General features: G+C 42.0%; 1 protein-coding gene across 6 annotated transcripts in view; it reads left to right on the top strand.

The window, feature by feature from the left end:
• The window catches only part of Prdm1 (PR/SET domain 1), a 97,721-nt gene extending 74,245 nt beyond the window's left edge, over positions 1-23,476 (top strand). For 2 of the 6 annotated variants that reach the window (XM_078019550.1, XM_021729719.3), the window contains exons 3-8: positions 2,513-2,761; positions 9,371-9,490; positions 13,063-13,315; positions 18,381-19,477; positions 19,870-19,998; positions 20,389-23,476. In XM_078019550.1, coding sequence (XP_077875676.1) covers positions 2,579-2,761; positions 9,371-9,490; positions 13,063-13,315; positions 18,381-19,477; positions 19,870-19,998; positions 20,389-20,964 — 2,358 coding nt within the window. In that variant the 5' untranslated portion in view covers positions 2,513-2,578 and the 3' untranslated portion in view covers positions 20,965-23,476. Of the gene's footprint in view, positions 1-634; positions 912-2,099; positions 2,246-2,512; positions 2,762-9,370; positions 9,491-13,062; positions 13,316-18,380; positions 19,478-19,869; positions 19,999-20,388 lie in introns of those variants that run through there. The other 4 variants (XM_005330130.5, XM_040283157.2, XM_078019551.1 and 1 more) reach the window with 4 other exon arrangements.
• Positions 23,477-26,650: the final 3,174 nt, after the last annotated feature.

The following is a 26,650-nucleotide window of genomic DNA, read 5'->3' as shown; positions in this document are numbered from 1 at the left end:
CATGTGGGTTTTGAGAAGAAAGGGGGGAAAAATGTGAATCTGTAGGATCATAACTTTTTCCTATTTCCCTTTTTACCGAATAGTTGAAAGAAGGAAGTTACTTGGAATGTATTTAGTTGGAAGGAGAAATGGAATCTTAAAGCAGGGGCAGGGGAGAAGGGTGGTTGTGTATTTGAGAGGCAAGAACTTGAGCCATGGATAGCTACCTAGTATTACCTTGGAGGCAAAAACGTTTCAACTTGCTCTTTCCGAGGTCAATTCTGTGAATCCTGTAACTGCGGACTCAAGCTGAGGAACTACACAAATGTTTTAGATAGTTTTTAGGTTTCCTTCAGTTAAGGAGTGTGCGCCCCCGTATTCTGCCGCGACAGGAAGCAGGGCGATCTGGAGTATTTAGAATACAATACAGCACCATTAAACGTTGAGGGTAAGTGACTTCAAAGGGAAGTAAGAGGATTCCAAGTAAATGTTGAAATTCAGACGCGAAGAGAGGAAGCTCTCGGCGGCGGCTCGCAATCCGGGGGAAAGCCCTGGGCTCCGCGCAGCTCGGGCGAGCCCAGGTATGGCCACGCCCCCATCTCTGGCAGCTGGTAGGAGTGAATCAGACGAGTGGCTAGTGAAGTCTGCAGCTGGGAGGAGAAAGAGCCGCCGTTCTGGTTAACACAGACAGTGCTGCCGTGACACTCGGCCCTCCAGTGTTGCGGAGAGGCAAGAGCAGCGCGCAGCACCTGTCCGCCGAGAGCCGGGAGCCTGCGCCGGGGCAGCGGTAGAAAAGGAGGGACCGCCGAGGTGCGCGTCAGTGCTGCTCAGCCCGGCCCGGGGCGCGGGGAGAATGTGGACTGGGTAGTCATGAGTGAGACTTATCTCAGATGTTGGATCTTTGCTTGGAAAAACGTGTGGGTACGACCTTGGTAAGGAACTTGATTTTTATTTTTATTTTGAAATTGACCTAAAAACTTTCTTTTTTCCTTACTTTCTTTTCGTTCGTTCTTCCTTTTTTTTTTAATCTTTTTTTTTTTGATAACGCAGTTGCGGTAGAAGGAGAAATGCTTCTGTTTTAGTACACTTAGTACTGTCAAACATTTATAAGACTTTTTCCTTATGAATCATTAACCCTTTCGGTTCTAGACATAATTGTCAATTCATTGAAATTTCAGTAGTGGTTCTTACCCACCCCCCGGCAAACAAAATAACTATTCCGGGTCTGCTGAAGTTTTCAATTTTATTTTATTTTTTAACATTTATATGGCGTTATGACTCTACATGTTGTAAATAAACAAGCTATTTTAAGTCTTAACTGAGGCAAATCTTTTTTTAAAAAAGAAAAGAGCAACATATTTAGAAAAGAAGTGGAAGAATGTAGAACTATCTTGATGGACTTCCACGGTGTTGTGTTTACATTTTAACAAGCACGTCTTCCATGGAAAGGATACCCCCATTCCTAATTTTTATCAAACACATCTATCTACGTGGGAATACACTGCAGAAGTTGTTTATCTCTCTCCTTTGGAAAGCACTTTTGCTGTGTGCGGGTGGATTTGGGGACTATCCTCATCAGTTTACAAGTGGAAGCAGATCTTGTGCTCTGAGTCTTCTATATTTGTTATAACTTTAGTTACAGTAAACTGTAGCACATCAGTGACTTCTGGGAATTTGTACACTTTCAGATTTAAATGGAAAGTGCTATTTGTAGCTGAGGGCTCCTAAAGGAATTCTCTTCAGGGAATTCTATTGAATAGTTTAATGTTTTGTGCCTTGTCAATTTGGAGTGTGATGCCCACAGATCCAAAGAAGCTGCGGGGGAGGGGGCGTTTTCCCCTCCCTCATTTTCCCTCTTTTTCCTGTGGTCCAGACGATCTCTGTCTGAAGCTCAGTGATGCTGGCAGGATGCAGCCCTTTTCAGTCTTCCATGCGAGAGGATGAAAGAGCGCGTAGCAGAAAGGGGGGGGGCAGTTGTTTTGAAAGTTGTTTTGCGCTGGGAGCTGGTGGGAAAGTTCAGTCTTCCCCGTTTGGAAAAGGCAGGCTGGGTTCCGCTCCTGCACCACACGCGCTTTCCATTTTTAGCTTCATTCAGAGGCAGACAGAGCTCCTTCCTCTTCCTCTCCTTGTTTGTGACACTTTTCTGAGGCAGCTTTTCCACAGTGCTGAGGGTCTGGCGGCCATGACCCCAGGCGTTCTGGGACACAGGACACAGCGCCCACAACATTTTTCTGCCGTGAGAGGTAAAGCCAGGGATTGTTCAAAGGTGTTTCTTCTCCCCCCAGTGAGGTTGCCACATTCTTCTTCTTATTTTTTTCTTCTTCTTCTTTTTTAAATAACTAAGTAGCATTTAAAAACCTTGCTTCTTCAAGGCAATGTACTTTATATGTCTTTTGGGCTCTTACTCAACTGGACCAAGCACTCTGCATCTGCTTTTAAAGTCTTCAGACTACTGTATTAGTCATAGCCTCTCAGAGGGAGCCATAGGAACAGCAGGACAATGGGGACTGAAGGCCTTTCCCTTCTCTTCCAGGCTGCCCCCAAGTGTAGCTCCAGTGCTGTAAAGTTTCAAGGGTTGGCAGAGGGGACTGAGGAGACCATGAAAATGGACATGGAGGATGCAGACATGACTCTGTGGACAGAAGCCGAGTTTGAAGAGAAGTGTACATACATCGTGAATGACCACCCCTGGGATTCTGGGGCCGATGGAGTGACTTCTGTTCAGGCAGAGGCATCCTTACCAAGGAATCTGCTTTTCAAATATGCCACCAACACCAAAGAGGTAAGCCTCTGGTTTATTGCTGAAGAAGATTGGCACCTGGTGCTAGATCTCCCCACTTGCCCTTGAGGCCTCCTCTAGGAAAATCTTGAAGTATCAGTAAATAATGGATTACTCCATGCACTTTTGTCATTGCTTTCTCTTTCCCTAAATCAGTTCCTCCTCATTTCCTCCAGCCTTCAACTGTCTCATACTAATTAGTAAACAGTTCAATCTTTTGGCAAATTGACACGTCTCTGTGAGCTTCTGAAAAGCTCTGCACCCACTGGCCCTTCGTTTTGACAATATTTTAAAAGGAGAAAACTTTTCTCAATGTTTCTTTTGTCTCCCTTTGGTCATTAGATGGCTTTATTCTTTTTAACGAGCCAGCTTTACTAGCTGGGTTTCTAAAATTATTCTCAAAACCTTGACGTGTTTATGAACTGAAGTGATGGCATAAACCGAGAAGAGGGTCACGTAAAAGTGTCCTCTGTCCGGATGACTTCACTAACCACTGTTTATCTGCAGCAGCTACTTTGCTCTGGTTGGACTGGCAGGCCGATTCCTTACTGGCCTCTGAAGTGGGTACGCTCTTTGTTGTTTCAAAGGGGCTGAAAACCTAAACTTGGAATGAGCAACTGATTTGTATTTACCCTTTTATATAATGATTATAGCTAGGCGTGATGTTTAACTGTGAAATAGCTTGCAGAGCCGCCTCTTGTTTTGAGAATTTGGCTACTACAGTTGCTCTCACTAGGCTGACTTGAAGGAACCCACCCCTCAGCCAGCTTCCCATTCTCAGCCTGCAGAACTGTCTGCTGCTGCCTTCAGAAAGTAGTGAAAAGGAGTCCTTTGCTCTAAGAATCCAGGATTTGCTGCTGGGACTATTCATTACAGCCATGTCAAATCACTTTCCCCCTTCCCTTAGGAACAGCATTAAAAGGAATCCGGGAGCCTGTTTGGGAAACACTTTGTCGCTTTCCTGTTTGTGTGTCTGAGTTCAGTGTTTTTGGTGAGGGGAGACACAGCTGTCTAAAATTAAATAGAGCAATTCTGCTTTGAGTTTCATTAAAGCTCTACTTTTCGGTGTTTTTATTTTTTTTTTAAATTTTTTCCCTGCTGGGAGAGTGGTGGTAGATTTTGTAAAAAGCAAAATTTAAATTGTAGTTGTACATGAATGTTACCAAAAATGTAACCCCAGAGGTCGGTCTTAATTAAACCTCTTCCTGAAAGTAATGCTCTTCTCAATAGAAAGTCTAATATGTGGTGGCCCTTGGAATCAATGTAGCATTATTGAAGGTTTGGCTATGGCTTTAAGAGGTGTAGTGTGTTTTTCCTGTATCAGGTTTGACTTAATATTGTTCTGTTCCCAAGGTACATTTGTGTTAGGCTGTCCTCACCAGTCTACTAGGACTGAAGTAAAGATCTTCATTCTGTGGGACATCTCTTTTTATCCTTATTATAATGTTCTTATCCTCAGTTTAGCTCTTGGCTTAAGTTTTTCAATTTTTGTCATTCAACTGAAAATCATAATTGAGTTAAGTTGTGCTCTTTAGTCCAAGGTTCAGAGAGATAGTCACTCACCCAAAGGCTATAGTTAGAGGCAGACACGGGACTTGGAGCAAAGTTCTTCTGACTTCTCCAACAAGTACTTCTCGATTATGCTACACTGGCCCCTCTTGGTGTCACTGTGGTTTTATTTATCGTCTTAACATATTTCAAACTGAGCCTTTATGGAGTTTGTTTGGTTTTTCTTTCGTCTCCCTATTTTAGTATGCTAATCAACCAAAAAACAGACAGTACCTGTGTTCCTGAAGGGGATCCTTCAAAACTAACTTAGGAGACCAGGATTCTCTTATCCTATTTACCCATGTTTTATTGAGCTTGTGTAGGGGATAGTACACCCCTAGTCCCTAATCACAAAAGCAGCCAGGAAATAAACTTGAATGTCATTCTGTCTTTAGCTTACTCTGGAATTTGTACCTCCTTCCTACCTTTTTTTGAACTTGGGGAAAGGACAGCTCCCTTTGGGTGGTGAAAGAGGATTGTGATGTTGAGCCATTGAAGGTATAATAACTGCAAACCAGTTCTAGGACAGAAATATTCAGGATTGATGAGATGTTTACATTGTCATTATTCACTTTGTTCTTCATTGTCTCATAAGCCTGAGCTGGAAATAGGGTAGAAACCTTTCTACTTATAGTTTTTATCTGATTTATCTTGCCCTTCTTTAAATGTTTTCATTAATTTAAACAACAGGAGATGTTACATTATGTACTGTTGTGCTGACATACTGGGGAATTTTTTTTTAACAAGATCATTTTTCATTATGAATTTGTGCTATGTGTCAGCACCTTTTTTTTTTCTTGGTTTAAAAACAAAACATACAACCCATATTTCTGATCTTGACCTTCATTTTTAGATTTGGCTTAGAATAATTGTGCACTCGTTAATGAGGCTTTTCTTACTTCCTATTTCCAGAACTAAAACCAAATATAGACATCCTATTCAAAACTTCTAAAACCTTAAAAAAAAAAAAAGACTTCTAAAACTTTTTAAACTGACAGGTTGTTCTTTTACGGGGATTTTCCCCATGTCCTCCTGAAATTATCTTCTATGAATACTTGACTACACAAAAATCAGTTTCGACACTTGTATTTTTGAAGCAGTAGCCTGTATTAGTTTCTGCCCTCAGCTGAGGTTGCTGGCCCTCACGAGGGGAATCTGACCTTAAGTCATGTGCTGATGAAGATTGGGTAAATAGACCATGTAAAAGTTATCTCACCATAACATGGAATTCCCTCTTCAAGCTCTTTTATTTGGGAGATGATGTTCTAAGATGTTACCGAGTTTCCTTCAAAAGAAATGTAATGAAGAAGTAAACTTTCCAAAAACATCTCTGTTCACGTCACTCCTTTTTAAAATGAGGTGTGTTACAGGGTGAAGGTCTTGGATCACTTTAGAGTTCTAGTCCTCTCAATGAAGATATCCAGACAGTCAAAATAGAAGTTCTGTGGGGTGGGATCCAGAGAGGAGGTAGAGATAGCTAATGATTAAAATGATCTTAATGGAATTTGAGGCAAGGATGCTCAGACCACATTTAGATCTGAAAAAAATGTTTCTGCTTAAAGTTTATTGTTCTGTTTGTATACCCTCTGAAAGGAGCAATTCACCTTTAAAACAAACAAACCTATATGTGTTCTGACTGTCATAGTTTCATTCAGTATTCCCATTCAGTCTCTCACAAGCTGTAAAATCACCTTCATTTTGTACAATCGAAAAGAAACCTTTTATTTATTTATTTATTTTAATTTTATTTTTCTGGAAGCTGAGGACAACTAGGTATAGTCTGTAGCTGAGGCCACTGACAGAGACAGGTGTGTCCAAGTGGCAAAGGGGTCTGCTTAGCACAGAAAGCATGAGCAAAGGGCTTCTGTGGGGGCAGATGAAACATGGCTGTGTGGAAATGCAGTGTCCTCTCCCTGAAAGGTTTATGGAAGACTTACAGTAGCCTGTCCCCAGCAGTAATTCTTTAGGACCCTGGTCAGTTCCAGTGAACTTTCCTTCCTGAGTTAGGTGAACACATTCTTAATTTAGCACTGTGGCATTCAAAGCACATGCCAGGTTTCTCTGCTTGCTCCAAGGATAGAAAGTTGCACATGAAGAGTCAGGAAGATGGGGCTGGATAAACCTCTGGATCATTTAGGACCAGAGGGACAACTCTTGTCTTGGTTTTCCACTTCCCATTAAAAACAACCCTCAAAGTTACCTGGAGAAGCACAAAATCTTAAGGGTTGAGGCTTTTGTGTCCTTTTGAATAATAACTCCAATACGAATTCAAGAAGGTATTGATTGCATAGTATTAGAGCACAGAGCTTGGATTGGATGTAGGTGGTTCATCAGCTACAGGATTCCTTCCAGCCTCGAAATTGTGTTATCTATAGAGGTTAGTCTGTGTACTCTACAGCTCTGTATATAATAGGAGTTTAAACAATTAAGGTTCTGGCTGATTTGTAAAGGTAATCAAATAACAAAGTTCTCAGTTTGTCTGAGGCTTGAGGATCTTCGTTTTCTCTTCCACCACCTGCTGTCCTCTTTTTGTTTGTGCCCTTGTCTTGCCTGTCAAGTTGTATTTGTGAGTTTAAAGATGGCAAGACTCCTTCCAAAACTGCTGTCCTCCTCCCCCAGTAACTACTCCATCATTGAGCTTAGTTGGTGTTAGGGGTTCATGCCTTCCTCAGATGCTTTGTAGGAACAAGATTCTGGTTGACTTCTTTCTGGCCACCAGACAATGTGTGTTTTTCTTAGTGTGTCAGATTGATAGCTGAAAACCAAAAGGCTCATCCTGTGGAAGAACAGCAATTTGGAACAAAAACCGTGACCTCAATGTAATGCTCCTTGTTGGTAATCAAGTTCTGGCTCCCAGGACACTGTCTGCAAGAGACTATAATTTAAAACAAAGTTGATGAACCAGTTGAGTACCTTTCTTAAAATTACTGCTTTAAAGTGGATATGTTGAAAATATCAACTGCTAATTATTGGCTCACCAACAAATGGCACTATTTGTTTTTCCTGTTTGTCATTTTAATATTATGGAATAAGCACTCAAACGTGAATGTCTAATGATTTGTGAGTCATTGAAGTCAATTCCATGAATTTTTCAAATTAATTAGGTTTGATAATATGTCCTAAACAATGAGCCTGTACATAAGCCCTAGTCTACTTAAGCTTAAGTATATATTTTTGTCTCAAGACTGCTCAAAGATGCTCCTGTCCCCAGTGGTGGTGCTGACATACCAAGGATGATGAACTATTCTTGAAAGGGCAGATAGATGTAAATGAAGGCAGAGGAGGAGAATGAAAAGAACATCTGCTTTTTTCAGCTCTCTGCCAGAAATTCATAGAGGACCAAAAATAGCACTCTAGCTCGCCAACCTTGTTTCAACTTGTGTTAGGTGTAGGAAATTTTCTTTTCTGTTTTTTTTTTCTCTCTTTCCAATCTGAGTATGCTCCATTAACTTGTATATTGAATACTAAATTGTTTTAGAAAACAAAATCATTTGCTGATGAGAAAACTTCCATGAGAAAGACTGGTCTGTCACAAAATGTAGGTGTGCTTATTTCCTACTTATTTAAACAGTGATAAGATAAATGAGATCTCAGTACATATCACAGCCAAAATCTTAGATTCCACTGTGTACTATTTGAATAGCTATTGGCATCTGCCATTTTAGGTACACAGTTACACAGGAAGGATAATAAAAACTGGAAATAAATATTGTCTTCTACTCCAACTCCCAATCCTTGGTCCATTTCAGTTAAGATATTCAATAAGTAATTTGTAGTCTGTTTTGAACAAAAGAAAATAAAAATGGGAAAGTGAGAGAATAAAAACCAAAGCAAAACTGTAACTGCAATCGTCATCAAGGACAGCTCACAGGGTTCTTTTGAATAGTGATGAATTGCTTCCTGATTCGTGGTTGGTGATTTTTTTTTTTTAATTCCCTCAAGAAATTTACGATCAAGGAGGAACTAGCATAGTTAACATGTTTCTTTAGCCAGGCCCTGCCAAGTGCAAATGCGTGAAACATCCAATCTGAGAAGGTCATTTTCTCAGACCTAGAACCCACAGCTCTCTCAGTATAAATTACATTTCAAAGGAGGACTTTTGACCACTGTCACGTAGAAGATGTTAGGGAAGTACAAAGTTACTTGAAAGATCTTTCTTCTGCTGCTAAAGAGAACTTACAAGCTATGGCAGGGGAGGAGGACTCATCTAGAATTAAAAAAACATAATGTGTTTGCTTTCTGGTTCCTTTGGCCTCTGCGGAACAACTAAAGAGCATTATTTTGGTTTCTGAGGTTTAAATTATTTTATTCCCCTCAAGCACACTGTGTTTATGGTTTGAGGGAGAATGAGAAATAGGAAACTAGGAGGGGACCTGAAAAAGTCTCATCTTGACCGTCTGATTTTGCAGTGTCTTGTTCTTAATCTAAAACAGAATGGTTATCCTCTCTGATCTTCTAGCAAGAAACATAGTTAATAAAAATAAAGAATCCCCAATCACTGGAGGATAATCCTCCAGACTATTTTAATGTTTGGTTGAGTATTTGCTTAGACCTTGAACTTTTTTAAAAAATATTTTTTAGATGTTTATGAACCTTTATTTTATTCATTTATGTATATGTGGTGCTGAGAATCGAACCCAGTGCCTCACACATGATAGGCAAGCGCTCTACCATTGAGCCACAACTCCAGCCCTAGACCTTAAACTTTAAAAGATGATCTTCTTAAAAATTTTTTAAAAGATAGTCTTCTATGTAAATCCCAAGTTTGAGGCCAGCCTCGGTAACTTAGTGAGACCCTGTCTCAAAATAAACAGGGCTGGGGATGTAGTCGATAGGAGCACTTGCCTAGCAGGCCCTAAGCTCTGGGTTCAATCCCCAGCACCCCACACACTGATGGTATCCCCTCAGATGAAGCTTACTGTTTGTTACCTGCACCAGCAATCATGAATGTCTGCTCCCCATAGTTGATTGTGTCACCACTTGACTGTTCAATTTGTTAGAATAACAAGATTGGTTAACATTTTGCAGTTAAAATAACTGTTTCATGTATTTTATCCCTTTTAGGTTATTGGAGTGGTGAGTAAAGAATACATACCAAAGGGAACACGATTTGGACCCCTAATAGGTGAAATCTACACCAATGATACAGTCCCCAAGAATGCCAACAGGAAATACTTCTGGCGGGTAAGTAAGGAAAAATTTTCATGACTTTCAGTATTAGGAAAAACTGGAGCTAGAAGAGCAGGGTCACTTCCTTTTTCAGCCTGTGCTAAGAGATGCTGGGTCCCTGTGGGAACAGAGAATTCTGAGCAAGTGCAGAGAAACTGATTAAATGTTTGGCTCTGGAAGTACAGCTCATGGGTGTTTAGTGGGGGAGATATGCACTATATGTGAATCTTAATTTTTTGCAACTCATTAGACCTTGTGATGAAAGGAAACAGTTTGCTGCTTGCTTTAAGGGTAGGTTCATTTGAATTTCTCTGCAAGGAAGTAGTAATGAGTCACCAAGCCTTAGATTTCACCCCTTCTTGATTTCTTGCTGAGTTAACTTTAATTGAATGGAAGAGTTATCATAAATGAATTATGTTGAAGAGAAATGTCACTAAGGAAGGATGGGTAGAAGATGGGCCAGGAGAATGGAGAAGGACCATAGAACTTGTCCTATTTAAGTCCATCTATACTATAAAAGTAATCAAATCTGACAGTATGTAAGTTACTTCCATAGTATAAGGAAAATGCTTACAATCCAGTAAAAAAAAAAAAGTCTGGCGTATACAACCTCCTTTGAAATATTAGGGTTAGGAAGGACCACCATGGTGAACCAGTGAGATGGAATTCTTAAGTAAAAAACTATATTAGAAGTGAACAGAGAGGGCTGGTGATATAGCTCAGTGGTTGAGTGTCTGCCTGGTATGCATGAGGCCCTGGGTTTGATCCACAGCACCCCAAAAAAAAAGGAAAAAAAAAATGAACAGAGAAAAGTCAGAATCCCTTTTTCCATAGATGTCTTTTGGATACTCAGTTTGCTAAATTAAGAAATGTTTACTTAAACCTAGTAAGCAATTTTTATACATACTTATATAAAATGTACATATCTAAAATAAATGGCTGCATGGTAAATTGGATTATGCTTCCTTTGGCTGGTAATTGGCCTAAAAATCTTAGTGCTTTTTATACAAGTATCACAAAAGACTTGTTAGGGGGTTACTCAGAAGCAATTCCTAAGATATATTTTTTTTAATCCAGAAAGTCTTGTGTTTCTGGAAATTTATTTTACTATTTCCCAAGTGAAAGAGAACAGTTATATATGTTCACCAAGAATCATGCACCCTTAATTTTTATTTAATGATTACACTTGTTTAAAATATGTTCACTGGCTGAGCACAGTGGCACACACTGTAATCCCAGCTACTTGGGAGGGTGAAACAGGAATATGGCCAGTTCAAGGCCAGCCTCAGCACCTCAGCGAGACCCTTTCTCAAATAAGAAATTTTAAAAAGGGATGGGGATGTGCTCAGTGGTAAATGGCCCCTGGGGTTCAATCCCCAGGATCAAAATAAATTACAACATATTCACTGCATGACTTATAATAGAAAAATATGAGCACATGTTTTGCTTTTATTGCCAAGAAATTCTTCTCAGACATGAGCCATCGAGGTATACTGATCTTAAAGTCAAAGGTCTGAATTAACACAGTCCAACGTAAGTCTCTTTACTACCTGGTCATTTTGAAAAAAAAAAAAAAAAAGACAAGAAACACCTAAGAATCTCTCTGTCCCTTCCTTATTTCATTTAAAGATTTCAGGATAAGTAACTAAAAGTCTTTCCTCGGGAGGATTTATCTGAATCTGCCATTCACTTGCAAAGGATATTGTCAAGAGATAACTTCTCACGTGTCATTAGAAGCATCCCGATTTTGCTGGCAGGAATGTGAACATCTGTTGTAAGGAAAGAAAAACTTTCATGCAAATTACACAGTCAAAGAGAAGGGGTGTTCAAGTTGAGAAACCAGTGACATTTCTTGTAACTGTACTATGAGTCAGCACGTTTTTAATCTTGTGATAATAGATGGAAATGCAGCGAGGTGAGTGACAGGCAGCAGGGTTCATTTTACGTATGCATTATTTTATTTTCTGGTGGGGATGTGCGTGTGACTTCATGGCATGGATGGTCCTGTTTTTGAATGAGGATACAGTAAATCGTAGTCCGTGGAAGGCTGACTGGAACCGCCAGACCCATAGCTTTAGAAAGCAGTTTCCGCCGGCGGAGAGCACTAGAGCGATGGAACCCCACGTTCCTGGAAGTTTGCACATCAGAGTAAACAAACTTGAAAACCCCTCTTGATAGCCGAATTCACCCAGCCTTGTTCCATTTTCTCTTAACAAAACACACCGCAAAAGCTCTCACAAGCTGCTTTGATGAAGCCACATGTATTTCCCCCTTCGCAATTTACAGGAAGTTACTCTTAAAAGAAAGTGATTCTGGTGTTTACTGCCTGTGTTAAAGGGACAGGGTTCCTTTTTTAACTTCTGATAACATTGGAGGGAAATATAGAAACGATTCACAGACTTAACATAGCCAGCAAGTGACTCAGAAGAAAGCAACAGCCTGCTGTCCTATTAGAGCAAAATCTCTGCTACCCCCTTACCTACTACTCAGAGGCTAGGGTTGCAGATGACCAGGTATTGGTTGTGTGTGTTGAAGGAAAGCTCTTGGGTCTGAAGAAAAGGTGGCACCTCTTGAGAGGAAGGAGAGAGAGCAGCTTTCTGTGGAAGGATATGGAGCATGTAATTTCAGTAAGAGTCTTATCTTGAATTTTTCCTATTCTTACCTCTGTCTTTTTACAAAGTGCCCCGAGTGCCTCTGTTCACCAAAAGACAAACTAGGAATCCTTTGTGAGCTGCCTTTAAAGAGCCACCCTTTCTTTCTGTTCTTTTCCCACCATTGCAAGGCAGGGGCTCTTCGCTTGAGGTTTTGGCCAACCTGCCCACAGAGAAGGGGTTCTCTCTTCCCTTCTCTGGCTTGAAAGCAAGGTGCAAGGCTGAACGTGTTTATCAAGAGGAAAAGTGACTTCTCAGTAGACTGTCAAACTCTGGCCTCTGTCCCAGCGCTCCCTTTGTTATGGCAGGTGAAGTTCACCTTTGCCCCACCCAGCACTTCCACAAAAAGGCAAGGTTCCAAGTATTCATATGAACAAGTGTTACTTTAGGACTCTGGAGGGTTGGGGGTGGAGGATGTTTGCATAGTCTGAGCCTTGGGCGGAGGTGTAGGAAACAGCTAGTACAGAGGCCATAGAAAAAGCTGAGACTCAGTTTGACGCAGTCAGTCAGCTTGCTCTTCTACCCAATGACTCAAAGCACTAAAAGTCAGCAGAATCGGAACTAAAGTTAGTAGCATCGCCCATTTGCCATTGACCGTGCTGTAGCAAAAGTAGTACTCTGGTGGTTTAATCGGTTTGAGGCTGCTTCTTAGGTGAAATTTTGTGTTTCATTCTTCTACTATTTTTCCCGACCATGAAAAGATGATAAAACTCAAATGGAAAAGGTAACTGACAAGAATGTGCCTTACCTGTTTCCACCTTCATTTCTGCTGATTCAAGAGTACTCTGGCCAAACTGATTTGATTCTTTTTCTAATTGAGCACTGGGGTGGTGGTGGGGGGGGCGTGGGTCAGCGATCACACACTGTGTGATCTGTGCTGAGAGGTCCTCTGTGCCTGACTTCCTCTTACACATTTCTGTCTTCTCTTTTGGACAGATCTATTCCAGAGGGGAGCTTCACCACTTCATTGATGGCTTTAATGAGGAGAAAAGCAACTGGATGCGCTATGTGAATCCGGCACACTCTGCCCGGGAGCAAAACCTGGCTGCGTGTCAGAACGGGATGAACATCTACTTCTACACCATTAAGCCCATCCCTGCCAACCAGGAACTTCTTGTGTGGTATTGTCGAGACTTTGCAGAAAGGCTTAACTACCCTTATCCTGGAGAGCTCACAATGATGAATCTCAGTAAGTGGATTACAGAACAAAAAATAAATAAATAAAAATAAAAAATGCCAGTAATGTCAGTTCTGCCCCTGTGAGCTAATAACAGGTTGTTTAATTATATGGCTTCATCATCTGTTGGACTAAGTAGGTGGCTTAAACCAGAGATGAGGAAGAGGGAAAACATTTTTTAGTCCCTGTTCCCTGTCATGTAACCTGACCATTTAAAAAAAGAAATATTAAGAGCTTCTTTGAGTATTGAATTCAGAAACTTACAGGAAGAAATATGTGTCCAATTCTAATTTATCCAAAAGGGGGCAGTTGGGAGTTTGAGATTGGTCCAGACATGCAGAACATGCAAGCTATCACCTCTTGTTGATGGCAGTTTGTTGGTGTTTAAAATGTGCATTGAAATAATGTAGAGGTGCACATTTGTATATAAAGTCAAGGTCTTATGTGGAACATAAGGTTATTTCTAGAAAGGCTCTGTCATAGTTTTTCAAGTATATTCTAAGTGAATAACCCTAGAGATTTCATATCTTGGCTTCCTTTCTTATGGTAAAACTAATTAATCTGATCTCCTAATCAGTATTACAGTAACCACCTATCACTTTATCTTAACAAATTTTCAGTTCCTTAGGTTTATAAGCTTTTACTTTTTTTATTTGGTTAAAAATGCTGTCATGACCTTTCTCTGTAAAGGGCTCCTTCATTTTATCATTCTCAAGTGATCTCTATGAACAATTTAAGAATTAATGTAAAATTCTAACCTCTATTGTAATTATAATTGCATATTCTTGGTTAGACTTACTAAATTTTATAACAGCTTTTAAAATGAACTCGTTGGGGCTCAAAAGTTAAAACTGAATGCTGAAATTTTTGTAACTTTTTGTTTTGATAATATTTCAAACTTAAGGAAACAGTTTAAGAAAGGTATAAGGCATTCCCAGTTACCCTTTACCCAGACTTGACAATTTTTTATAGGCTCTCTTGCTTGCTTCATCTAAAGGCTGAATTGTTTTTACTTTACATTTTTACCTTTGGGATATTTGGAATAAATAATAACTTTAACATAAATCACATTTTGACTTCAACTCTAGGACCCGGTAACAAACTAATTACTTACCCTAGTTATATGTAATCCATCTGTCCAGCTCTTTGTATTTATTATGTGCTATTCAGCTTGTTGATCTTCCTTAGGATCTTGAGTCTATATTTGCAATTTTTCTGAAAATCTGGGGCTGTAAAAGCTTCATGACCACTCCTGTAATATCACATTCTAGAATTATGTCTATGTCTATGGCCCTTAACACACTACGGTGCTTTTTTGAACTCCAGGGAAAGATCTTGGGCTGCTTGAGAGCAAACTGGCTTCCCCAATGAACATCATGAGTGTCGTCTGCCCTGACCAATGGCGACAGTCCTCTCTCAGTGCTACCTGAGACTGCCGGTCACACCTCTAGGGCTAAGTACCCAGCATCCCTTCTGCTGTGTGTGCCTAACCTAATATGAAGGTCCCGGTAGTAAAAGACACAAAGGCACAGTTGGAACATAGTTCTGTCAGAGCCATGTCGGGGGAAGTTGTGCTGTTCCCCCTCACTTTCTCAGCATAGCAAGCCACTTCCCCTTGAGAGTCTCCTTACATTTTTTAAATTTGTTTTATTTTATTTTTTATTTTCTAGCAGTACTGGGGATCTAACTGTGTCCTCACACGTGGTAGGCAAACCCTGTGCCACTGAGTAACATCCCTAACTCGTTTTCTTTTGAGATAGGATCTCTTACCCAGGCTGGCCTTGAACTTGCTATCCTCCTGCTTCAGGTTCCCAAGACCTTACATTCCTTTAGTCATTTATGGATTCAGACAAAGTTTTATTATTTTTGAAATCTTTAAACAGTAAGTCCACTGGGGTCACCCCAACCCCACTGACTTCCCAACAACCATGAAGAAACCTTTCTGCACAGGACCCCCACTCTGTGCCCATCAAGGGAAGGTTTTAAAGGCCTGGCATTTTTGTTCCCCAAGGAAAGACTTTGCACGGTATTTTAAGTGTCAAGTGCTTATGTTCAGAAGCAACACGATGAAATGACACCTTTGTGCCTTGAAATATCTGCTTTTATTTAAGCAGAATTTTTCCAAATGGTAGTGGTAGTTGGGCATTTTCAGGCACCCCTTCATTGTCCGATATTCATAGGAAAGAATGAGAGTTAACAACAGCCAGTCACACAGCAGTAAGACTCAGGCGCTGATTGTGAAACCAGTTGTCTTAGGTGTGGCAACTGATGAGTGAGACTCTGATCAGGAAAATTTCCACTATTTCATCAGGCCTAATAGGGAGATTGTGTCTCCAAATGAGTTATGTTGGATTTCCAGGCTTAAAGCACAATAGGGGCCTATGCCAGACCACAGAGGGCTGATTTGACCCTGAGGATTCAAGTGATAGACTTGAGGAGATGTGAAGCAATTTGAAGGAAGGAAAAGTAGCCAGAAATCACAAATTGGCATAAATGTTAAGTTTAAAAAAAAAAAAAAAGGTGAGACCCACTTAAGACCCTACCCCTCCTTTTTTTTTTTTTTTTGCCATCTATCTAACTAACCCATCTAGAAAACAGTTGACCAAATTATAGACTTCTAAATGTTAATCTGCTTTCTCAGTTTCAGTTGAAAACAGACTTTGTTTTGCCTACTGCAGAACTTCTAGGTTCTTTCTTATAGTCTTGGGGGTTCTTATTATAGATCGAAAATGTGAGTCGGCATAATTAAGCCATTCAGAGCCTTCAGAAGCAGTTCACTCTTGAAATGACTCCCTCCGCCTACAGCCATTTAAGATTGAAGAACAAAAACAGATCTTGATTTTCTTTTTCATGTTAACTCAAGCTGCTGCTGAGTGGGAGAGTCAGAAATGACACCAGCTCCCCTGATTACTCAGCTGCTGAAGGACGATTTTGTAAAATGCACCTTCATATAGACTCCATAACTTCCACCTGTAGGACATTTTAGAGAGCCTAACATTTCACTCTGGATATAGAAGAAGGTGTAGATCTATTTCCCAAAGACATCAGAGATCAAAAACATTTAGAGAAGATATAATATGCACCAGGCACTGTGCCAGATATTTTCCATAGAAAATTTGAAATTTTGACTCTGTGTGTGTGTGTGTGTGTGTGTGTGTGCGTGCGTGCGCGCGCATGCACGCACGCACATGTTTTGTTGTTGTCCAAGACATTAGCTTCATGTCAGTTTTTAAATTCAGTTCTATTAAGGTACTTAGGAAGAACACAGACTAAATCTGGGGGCAGTTCTGGGAATTGACTTAAATGTACATGCTCACTGGATTTTAGAACCCTGGGGGTATTGGAGCTACTGAAAAAATTGAGAACTAGATGTACTCAGCCGCATAAAGATGACACAAAGTTATGAGGATGAATTTTCTGTATTTTTATTTTATTGGGGGCAGTTTTATTTTGTTTTTGTTAACTTGAGCCTGAAGATGCATCCCAGTCATTCCTTTTTTTTTTTTCTCCACCTTCATAAAATTCCTTCCTGCGCCTGTGAGATGCCTCACCTATCAGCTTTCCAGCTTAGTTGTCTTTCTCTTCCTTTACCATTTCAGCTTTAAAAAACAAAAGTGACAATTTGAACTTCCTGCCTGCTGGGCCTCACTGAAAGGCTGATATTGGCCTGATAAGGGGATATTTATTTTGGTTTAGTGACTTCAGAAATCCTCTCCCTCAACAAGCTTTCCATCACTGCCCCCTGATCAGCATCTTCCCCGATAGTGTTGTCCGAGGTGTTTATTCTGGGGCTTCTGGCTGGCCCAGGAGTAACTGATAACAGCTAGCAGGAGATAACACTCTCAGAGGGGCTCTCCAGCTGGAAGGAATCCCTCCCTTCAGCCTGTCAGCCTGGAGAATGGATTTGAAGAGCTCCATTTTTGAGGTCCACAGAGTTCATCTCTAGACCCATCAGGTAGCAGGCCCGGAGAGCTTTCTCTGTGAGATCCAGCAGAACATTCCGTAGGACAAGGAGGGATCCTACTACGAAGGCCTCAGCCTGATGCCCAGGCCATGGGCCCTGCTACTTCTCAAGGCACCTTCAGCACTCCCCTAGGGCAGGCGAGCCAGCTTCAGGGACGGCCCTTCTGGAACAGGGGCTCCAACCAAGCCTCTGCTGGTTTACTTTTGGTTGCAGGAAAGACTAAGCAGGCGTTTTAAGTTTTCTCTGCTCTGACTGATGTTGACTGCAGACCTCACTTGTCCTGCGACAGGGCTGGCAGTGGCATGGATAGTCAGTCGAGAGCTGTCCTCATTGCTCCTGTTCCTAAATAGTCTGTTAACCGGGTAACATATGCCATCCTTGGGAATAAACGCTTCCCTCTCAGCCGCCTCTGTTTTCTTTGGTGGTGTAAGTAATTGAACTGGCTTGGGAAGTACCTGTTGTGGTTTGGCAGAAGTGACTGTCACACCTTGTGATTCCAGGGGACAGTACTGCTGGGAGCCTGGTTAGACCAGAACCTTGGTGAAATGCTTGTGCTGTCAGCCAATTACACATAAGGGGTGGCATCCGGGTCCTTGATTTATTTGGCATAGTCAGTTTGAATAGGGCTTCATCAAATTCATATATTAAACAAGAAGTTGAAAATTGATGACTGTTTATTACTTGAAATGAGTCTTTATCTTTCACATCTCGCTGCAGGGCGTGCTGATTTCCTTTAGGTAAACTGTGAACATCAGAATGACTTTTATTAACCTGTGACAACCCCCACCCCAGTATTTTTCCACCCCATTTTGATGAACGCTATCTTGTTCCAGTTTGAACAGCACTTTTCTATCATAAAGTTCGTACTAATGGAAACAAGATCATCCAAATGGCCCTGTTTATTCTGTAGATGCTGCCATGGTCCCTATTTTGCTGAGAAGGAAAAAGAGTAGCACTTCCGAGTGGGTGGCCCTCGAGCCCTCTTGAGTGAGAAGGCATTGGGAGCCGGGTGCCTGTCATTCATGACACCAAGTGGTGCTCAGAGCAGCTCTGGTCATTTCACTTCAGTTCTCTGTAGGCCTCTGAGTAATCACCCTCTCTTCTTTATTTCAGCACAAACACAGAGCAACCCAAAGCAACCGAGTACTGAGAAAAATGAACTTTGCCCAAAGAATGTCCCAAAGAGAGAGTACAGCGTAAAAGAAATCCTAAAATTGGACTCTAACCCCTCCAAAGGGAAGGACTTCTACCGTTCTAACATTTCAGACAAGGACATCGATGGCTTTAGAAAGAACGGCAGCCCAGATATGCCCTTCTACCCCCGGGTTGTTTACCCCATCCGGGCTCCTCTCCCGGAAGACTTATGGAAAGCTTCCCTGGCCTATGGGATGGAGAGACCAACTTACATTACTCACTCCCCCATCCCCTCTTCCACAACTCCAAGTCCCTCAGCAAGAAGCAGCCCTGACCAAAGCCTGAAAAGCTCCAGCCCACACAGTAGCCCGGGGAACACTGTGTCGCCCCTGGCCCCTGGCTCTCATGAACACCGAGACTCCTACACTTACTTGAACACACCCTATGGCACCGAAGGTCTGGGCTCTTACCCAGGATACGCACCTGCCCCCCACCTCCCTCCAGCCTTCATCCCCTCTTACAATGCCCACTACCCCAAGTTCCTGTTGCCTCCCTACGGCATGAATTGCAACGGCTTGAGCACCATGAGCAACATCAACAGCATCAACAACTTTGGGCTCTTCCCGAGATTGTATCCTGTCTACGGTAACCTCCTTGGTGGGGGCAGCCTGCCTCACTCCATGGTCAACCCAGCTTCTCTCCCAAGTTCGCTGCCCTCAGATGGAGCCCGGAGGTTGCTTCCGCCTGAGCATCCCAGAGAGGTGCTTGTCCCAGCACCCCACAGTGCCTTTTCCCTTACCGGGGCTGCTGCCAGCATGAAGGACAAGACCTGCAGCCCCACCAGCGGGTCTCCCACGGCGGGAACAGCCGCCACGTCAGAACACGTGGTACAACCCAAAGCTACCTCAGCGGTGATGGCATCCCCCAGCAGTGACGAGGCCATGAATCTCATTAAAAACAAAAGAAACATGACCGGCTACAAGACCCTTCCCTACCCACTTAAGAAGCAGAATGGCAAGATTAAGTATGAGTGCAACGTTTGCGCCAAGACTTTCGGCCAGCTCTCCAACCTGAAGGTAAGCCTCGTGGTGCTGCAGCGTGCTCACATCCACACAATGGGAACTGCCTCCCGGCAGTGGCAGACCTGGGCTGGGCTGAGTGGGCATGGATTCTCCTTTGCTTTCACCACTTCTAGCTCTGTGGTTTGGGACAAGTTACTTTGCCTGAGTTTCTTCTGAATAATAAAAATGTGGGGTTTGGGCTAGAAGATCAGTGTCAAGTCCCTGCCAAGCTGAGACTTCTGTTCTTTCAGCTCAGGCCCATGAGAGCATTCTGAAAACCCAAGGCCTTGTTCTCTGTAAGACTTTGTCTTGATGCTTTTCTTAAGACATTTCCACCACAAACACCCGAGTCTTTGAGCAGAAACCTTAGGTGCCAGAGCAGAGCTAACACCTGTGGCTTCTTCCAGGTCCACCTGAGAGTGCACAGTGGAGAACGGCCTTTCAAATGCCAGACCTGCAACAAGGGCTTTACTCAGCTCGCCCACCTGCAGAAACACTACCTGGTCCACACGGGAGAAAAGCCACATGAATGCCAGGTGGGCGGTGTGTTCCGGGTAGAGCTTTTGACCTTTGTAGAATATATGTGGAGCTGCCTTCTCGTGTCATATAGCCCTTCATTTAAACCAGAGTCCTACCTTGGGCTGAGACTGTGGAGCTCCCCGGTACTCTGTACCTGCTGACTGGCAGCAAGGGTGACAAAGCCAGTGGGTGGGAAGATGGGAGGGAAGTAAATAGCACACCATGTGTAGTGTGCCCATGTCCCCAGTGTGCTTAGTACCACACCACTGCGTGGGCACACTCGGGGAGGCTCCTAATTCCAGGTTATTGGGCATTGGCCTGTCGGCTTGTCCCTCCCACTGGCAAACTCCTAATCTTCTGTTCTTCCCTCTCTCCCTTCTTGGCCCTCCCTTGTCCCCACATTGTAGGTCTGCCACAAGCGATTTAGCAGCACCAGCAATCTCAAGACCCACCTGCGACTCCACTCCGGAGAGAAGCCTTACCAGTGCAAGGTGTGCCCTGCCAAGTTCACCCAGTTTGTGCACCTGAAGCTGCACAAGCGACTGCACACCCGGGAGCGGCCCCACAAGTGTGCCCAGTGCCACAAGAGCTACATCCATCTCTGCAGCCTCAAGGTCCACCTGAAAGGGAACTGCCCGGTAGCCCCAGCCACTGGACTGGCCCTGGAGGACCTAACCCGGATCAACGAAGAAATCGAGAAGTTTGACATTAGTGACAATGCCGACCGGCTAGAGGACATGGAGGACAACATCGATGTGACCTCTGTGGTGGAGAAGGAAATTCTGGCCGTGGTCAGAAAAGAGAAAGAAGAAACTGGCCTGAAAGTGTCTTTGCAAAGAAACATGGGGAACGGACTCCTCTCCTCAGGGTGCAGCCTTTACGAGTCATCAGACCTGTCCCTCATGAAGTTGCCCCACAGCAACCCACTACCTCTGGTACCTGTAAAGGTGAAGCAAGAAACAGTGGAACCAATGGATCCTTAGGATTTTCAGAAAGCAAGTGTTTGTTTTGTTTCTTAAGTTCTGACTCTGTGAGTCGGGGTGCCTGTAGCAGATGGCGCATGCGTATCTCCAGATCCGCAAAGCTCTCCTGCGGCAGGGGGTTCCCCTCACCTCTGGAATTAAAGAAGGACTCCAAAGTTACCGAAATCTCAGGGCATAAATGACGCAAAGACTCTCTCTATATATATATGTATACATATTATATATACTTATTTACATCCACGTCTATATATTTGAACCTGTGTATTTTGAATATTTGTGTGGATATGTTTGCATAGCCTTCCCATTACTAAGACTATTGCCTAGCCATAATTATTTTTTCAGTGATAATCCTTCATAATTTATTATACAATTTATCATTCAAAAAGCAATAATTAAAAAAGTTTACAATGACTGGAAATATTCCTTGTAATTTGAGTATAAATGTTGTAATTTTGTCTTGTGGCCATCTTTGTAGATAATTTCTGCACAGTTGTTTAAGTACCTAAGATTTAGTAGACAAATACATGACTTCAGTCATCCTCTCTCTGTAATAATGACCTGAAAATGAGGTTTCAGTATTGCCAAAGTTCGACAGTTGATGTGTTAATTCATAGGATCATGTCATTTGAACAGCACTGTGTAACATGGGGTGTGTGTGCAGAACTACCCAATGATAACTCGAGTAGAAGGAACAAGAAAAGGAATCTTGTCATGTTTTGTTCCTAGTTCGTCATTTTTTTTTCCTAGTCATTATTTTACCAAAAAGGTGACAGGAAGTCTTTTTCAACCTGTCTCTCCTCAAAAGTAGGGTCCTTGCACCCCACCCCAAAAGTCATTTGGCCTTCAGAGTGGCCACCTGACTTTTGCATCCCAGCGTATTATCTGAAAATGTGAAAGATAAAATTCTATGTTTAAAACCACTGAGAAACTTTCCCAAAGCACAGGTGGTTTTGTACGTGTGAGGTTTGGGAGCTTGAGTCTAGATGTTGTTTTGTTGTTGGTTTTTGTTTTTTATGTCAAAATTGCACAAATGTGGTGCTCTACCAGGAAGGATTTGAAGTAGATAGGCTCGGGCCACACTTAAAAAATACAAACAGAAAAACGGGTATTCTGGTCATCTTAGGGTAAAAGCGGGTAATGGACATTCCTATCCCCAACACATCAATTGTAATTTTTTTCTGTACAACCCAGATTTTCCTCAGTATTTGTGTTTTTGCATTTTATGGTTAATTTAATTGAAGATGAAAGGGCATTGCAAAGTTGTTCAACAACAATTACCTCATTGAGTGTGTTCAGTAGTGCAGGAAGTGATGTCTTATCTAATGATTTGCTACTCCAAAGGAGAAACCAAGTCAGTGTGCTCCAGAAAGATAGACTGTGTCATTCTATCTTTTACTCTGCTAAGCCCAAAGATTACCTGTTGGCACTCAAGGTGTAGCAAAGATTGATGTATATTTATAAATCTATTTATACCACTATACCATGTGTATATATAATATATTTATAACCACTTAAATTGTGAGCCAAGCCATGTAAAAGAACCTACTTTTCCTAAGGGCAAAAAAAAAAAAAAAAAAAAAACTCTTTCTGAGACTTTGCTTAATACTTGAGGACCTCACGATCACATCAGTGCTCAGGCACCACCTTGCCTGTTATCAGAGACAAGAAGCCTTGGTGCAGGGGTGAGGGCCACATAACCAGGGAGAAAGTAATACATCATTTTTGCTGTTAAGGATCATCTGGAACAGCTATGTTTTTGTTTTGCCACATCATGATTATGTGGTCACAGTCGAGTCACAGAAATTAAAAAAAAAAAACAACTCAGTATTCCTTTACCACCAAACTTTCTTTTCCTTTCCCTCTTTCCTAAATACTGACACATCACTGTTCAATTCTTTTATATATTCACCATTTTGTTCGAATCAACTAATGTCAACTTGCAGAGAGAACAACAGATTTCAAGCAATCCAGGGAAAACCAAGAGCCTTACTGATCTATTCCTAGACTAGCAAGACTGACAATTGTGGTTTGTTTTTTGATTTTTTTTGTGTGTTTTGGCAGTGCTGGGATTGAAGCCAGGGCCTCCTACATGTTAGGCACTCTATACCACTGAGCTACACCTCAGCTCAAAACTGACAATTTTTGATGTATCTGTGTTTGACATGGTCCTTGATTGTAGGTAAACCAAAGCGTCATTCTGATGTTGACACCAAATATTTTATTCCCAATGAACACATGGGTTTCCTTTCATGCTTTCTTGTATTTGAGAATCTTCCTAAGGACCACTTGCTTCTCTTGCCATCTGTCTTTTCCCTCTTAGGCCTCTTACATGTGAATGTTGAGCCCACAATCAACAGTGGTTTTTTTTTCCTCTACTCAAAGTTAAAACTGACCAAAGTTATTGGCTTTTTACTTTGCTAGAACAACAAACTCTCTTATGTTTACGTACTGGTTTACATTATTTATGTGCAAATTGTCAAAATGTAAATTAAATATAAATGTTCATGCTTTACCGATGCTTGTCTAGTGTCTTTGAGTGGAGGGCCAGTGAGCAACTTCTTACCCATACTCTAAGGGTGAGCCTGGACCACACTTTGAACATGATGCAATTTGCTTCTCCCTGTCCCCACCATGGTTCTGTTTCCAGTAGCCCCAGCCATGAGGCCCCCATCTTCCCCACCTACCTTGGGCATTGATTGTTGTGTCCCTCATAACTCTCAACAGTGTATGATTTTTTTAAAAAATTATGAGCTATAAAGGTGTTCTCTAAGAAAGGCATTTCAATTATTCTCCAGGACATGGGGGCAGGGGGAAGATTTTGTTAGCTTTTGTTGGATTATTTTTGTTGTTGATTTTTATTTATTTTTTGCTGTAGTGGGGATTGAACTCAAGGCATTGCTCCTGCAAAACAAGTGCTATGACACTGAGTCACGTCCCCATGCCTTTTTGTTTTGAGAGCGGGTCTTATTGCATTACCCAAGCTGGCCTCGAATTTGCAATCTTCTAACTTCAGACCCGGAGTAGTAGGGATTACTGACATGCCACCACACCCACCTTTGTTTTACTTTGTTGATGGACTTGGGGTGTGAGGAGGTAGAGAAGACTGGGGTCAATTCCAATGTGTGTGTGCGTGTGTATCCAGTCTGCTGGTGGATGAGGAGCCCCGGGAATCTGGGTCTAGGCACTGCCCACTGGTGACATGCAGTGTTGCTTTAGTCACTAACAGAACATGCAGTGCAGCATGCCCTACATCCTATTTATTTCCCCTTCACTTCTTAACCTGGGAAGCAGATTTGCTACTTGTGCACATGAAATAATTCCAGAAAGTTGATTTACCAGAATGTGGGCATTGTTAGTACAAAACCCAGGGACCGTGGCAGCATTTCTTGGGGCCCCACGAGTCAATGGTGGGAATGAGTCTACTTGCTTGTCCATGGATGCTCCAGAAACCACCCTGTTTCCAGAGACATGATACAACTAAATTTGAATCCCTATCTGGTAGATATGGATAGGAAATGCATTTGGGATAGTGTCCTCAGTGGTGGTGGTGGGGGCGCTGGGGAAGCTAAAAGCCCTTTGCAAATGGTTTTCATGCTTCCCATTATATCCATTACCAAGTTCATGGTTCCATGCTAACTGCATGTTAAGAAAATAATGCTCCTTCTTACATTTGGATACTTAAAACTGCCTGGTGTTTTATTTTGTTTTTAATATTTCTTCCTCAAATTCACTTAAACATCTGTGCCAAGAATTTGAAATGCTGCCAACATGTAACTGTGGAGTTAAGAAAACCAGAACCCTAATGTCATAAATGAGCCAAATGGTGCTGGTTATACTCCTAAATCCTACAGAACCATTGTGGTAATAATTTTTCAAAACGAAGCCAAATAAGATCCAGAGTGTAACAGCTATTACCATAAATCACCATTCTTTACTTGGCAAATCACATCTCTTTTGCTTGGGAGTTACATATCTCGAGAACACTGGTGGATGAACTTGGCTGTTTAATGAAACACTACATGGAAAGACAATGTTCTCTATGAGTCCGAGTCCACCTGCCGAAGTCCATACTGCTGGATTGAGGCTTTACACAGCTGCTTGTGGGGCAAAGCAAGACTGAAGAAGTCACCCTTCTCTGAAATTTTCCTTAACTAAACAAATGAAGAAATGATGACTAGAGTTCCACACCATGAGGCAATATAGAAAAGTTATAAATACAGTATCATAGGCTTTATGCGCACCTTGATAGATATTTTTTTCCTCTTGGGAGAAATGAGATCACTTTAGGACCCCCAAGTTGGTATAGTGAAGAACTTATTCGTGTTTGAGTGTGTGTGTGTGTGTGTGCACTCACACGCGCACGTGCACGTACACACCTGCACAGAGCCTTCTCTAAAAGATAATGAGGAAAGGCCAGAACAGGGGAATGAAAATATTGAGCGACACATGGTGTGAGGTTTTAATGTAAAACCAGACCTCCAGGATTATCTGGTCTAGGAAGGCAGGCTGCACCACACAGGGCGGCTGCAAGACTTGAAGGTAAGGAAGAAAGTTAGAAAGAATGTGCTCACTCAACCAGTCCAGAAGACACCTGTTTCCTTTGAGACACCATGCAGTCCTTCGGCCATAACATGTCCTTGTCATTATTAACTTCCAGCCAAAAGGAATGAGAGCAGTCTGGCCACTGCCTGCCTCTTTGGCGCTCACTGTCATCACATCCCTTTTCAAGCTTCAACACCTCAAAACCCCCAAGTCCAACTGCTCAAAATGCTGCTGACAGCTGCTCCTTAAATAAGTTGAGAAGTGATTTTAATCTCAATACAGCCTTAATCATGTTCTTCAGGCAAAAAACTGCAGCCAGATTCCAAAGAGTTATTTTTAAAACCAGATTTATGCAAATAATCTCTCTTCATCACAGAGTTTCATAGAATAGTATAAATTAACAAACCCTCTCCTAGTTTGCTCTTCCAGGTTTGACAAATACGGAACCAGAGGTGGCCTTGTGCACTTTTCCTTCTCTCTGAAGTTTAGAAGTTTTTTGCCAGACGTGGTGGTACATGTCTGTAATCCCAGAGGCTAAGGCCAAGACAGGAGGATTGCAAGTTGGAGGCTAGCCTCAGTAACTTAGCAAGATGTAGCTCAGTGGCTGAGTGTTCCTGGGTTCAAGCACCAGTACTGCCAAAAAAAGTAGAGGAGAAGAAGAGGAAGAACATCGGAGGTTTTATTCAGTCTAAAGGTAAATGTAGTCATCTTGTAGTTTTTTTTTCTACCTCCGTCAAGAAAGAGGAAGTGACAGAAAAGTATCAGTGGGTGATTTTGGTAAGAAACTCTCCAGCATGTTAACAAAAGGGGGTTGATCTCATGGAATTCTGGCAAAACTCCTCATCTTTAGGCATCTGAGGGATTCAGTTGTGGATGACAATAACCAGCTGTTCTCCTTTGCTGGTGAGGAGCAGAACAATGGAAATGGAATTCAATCAGGGCAAAAGGGACTAGAGTTTAAATTGAGAAGACTCACTGCCTTTATGGTTTTAGCATACTAGGCTCCTTCCCAGAGGAGCAGAATCTCCTTGCTTGGTGTCAGCTTGTTTGAAAGCACAGAATGGACAAGATAATGTGACAGATCCTTTCTGGGTGTACATTCAAATATTTTCCATCAACCTTATCCATTATCATGTACCTGGGA

Source organism: Ictidomys tridecemlineatus, chromosome 8 (assembly GCF_052094955.1).
Source record: "Ictidomys tridecemlineatus isolate mIctTri1 chromosome 8, mIctTri1.hap1, whole genome shotgun sequence".
Taxonomy (NCBI): Eukaryota; Metazoa; Chordata; class Mammalia; order Rodentia; family Sciuridae; genus Ictidomys; species Ictidomys tridecemlineatus.
Note: the sequence above shows the minus strand (reverse complement) of the source record. Positions and strands in the feature narration are given on the sequence as shown.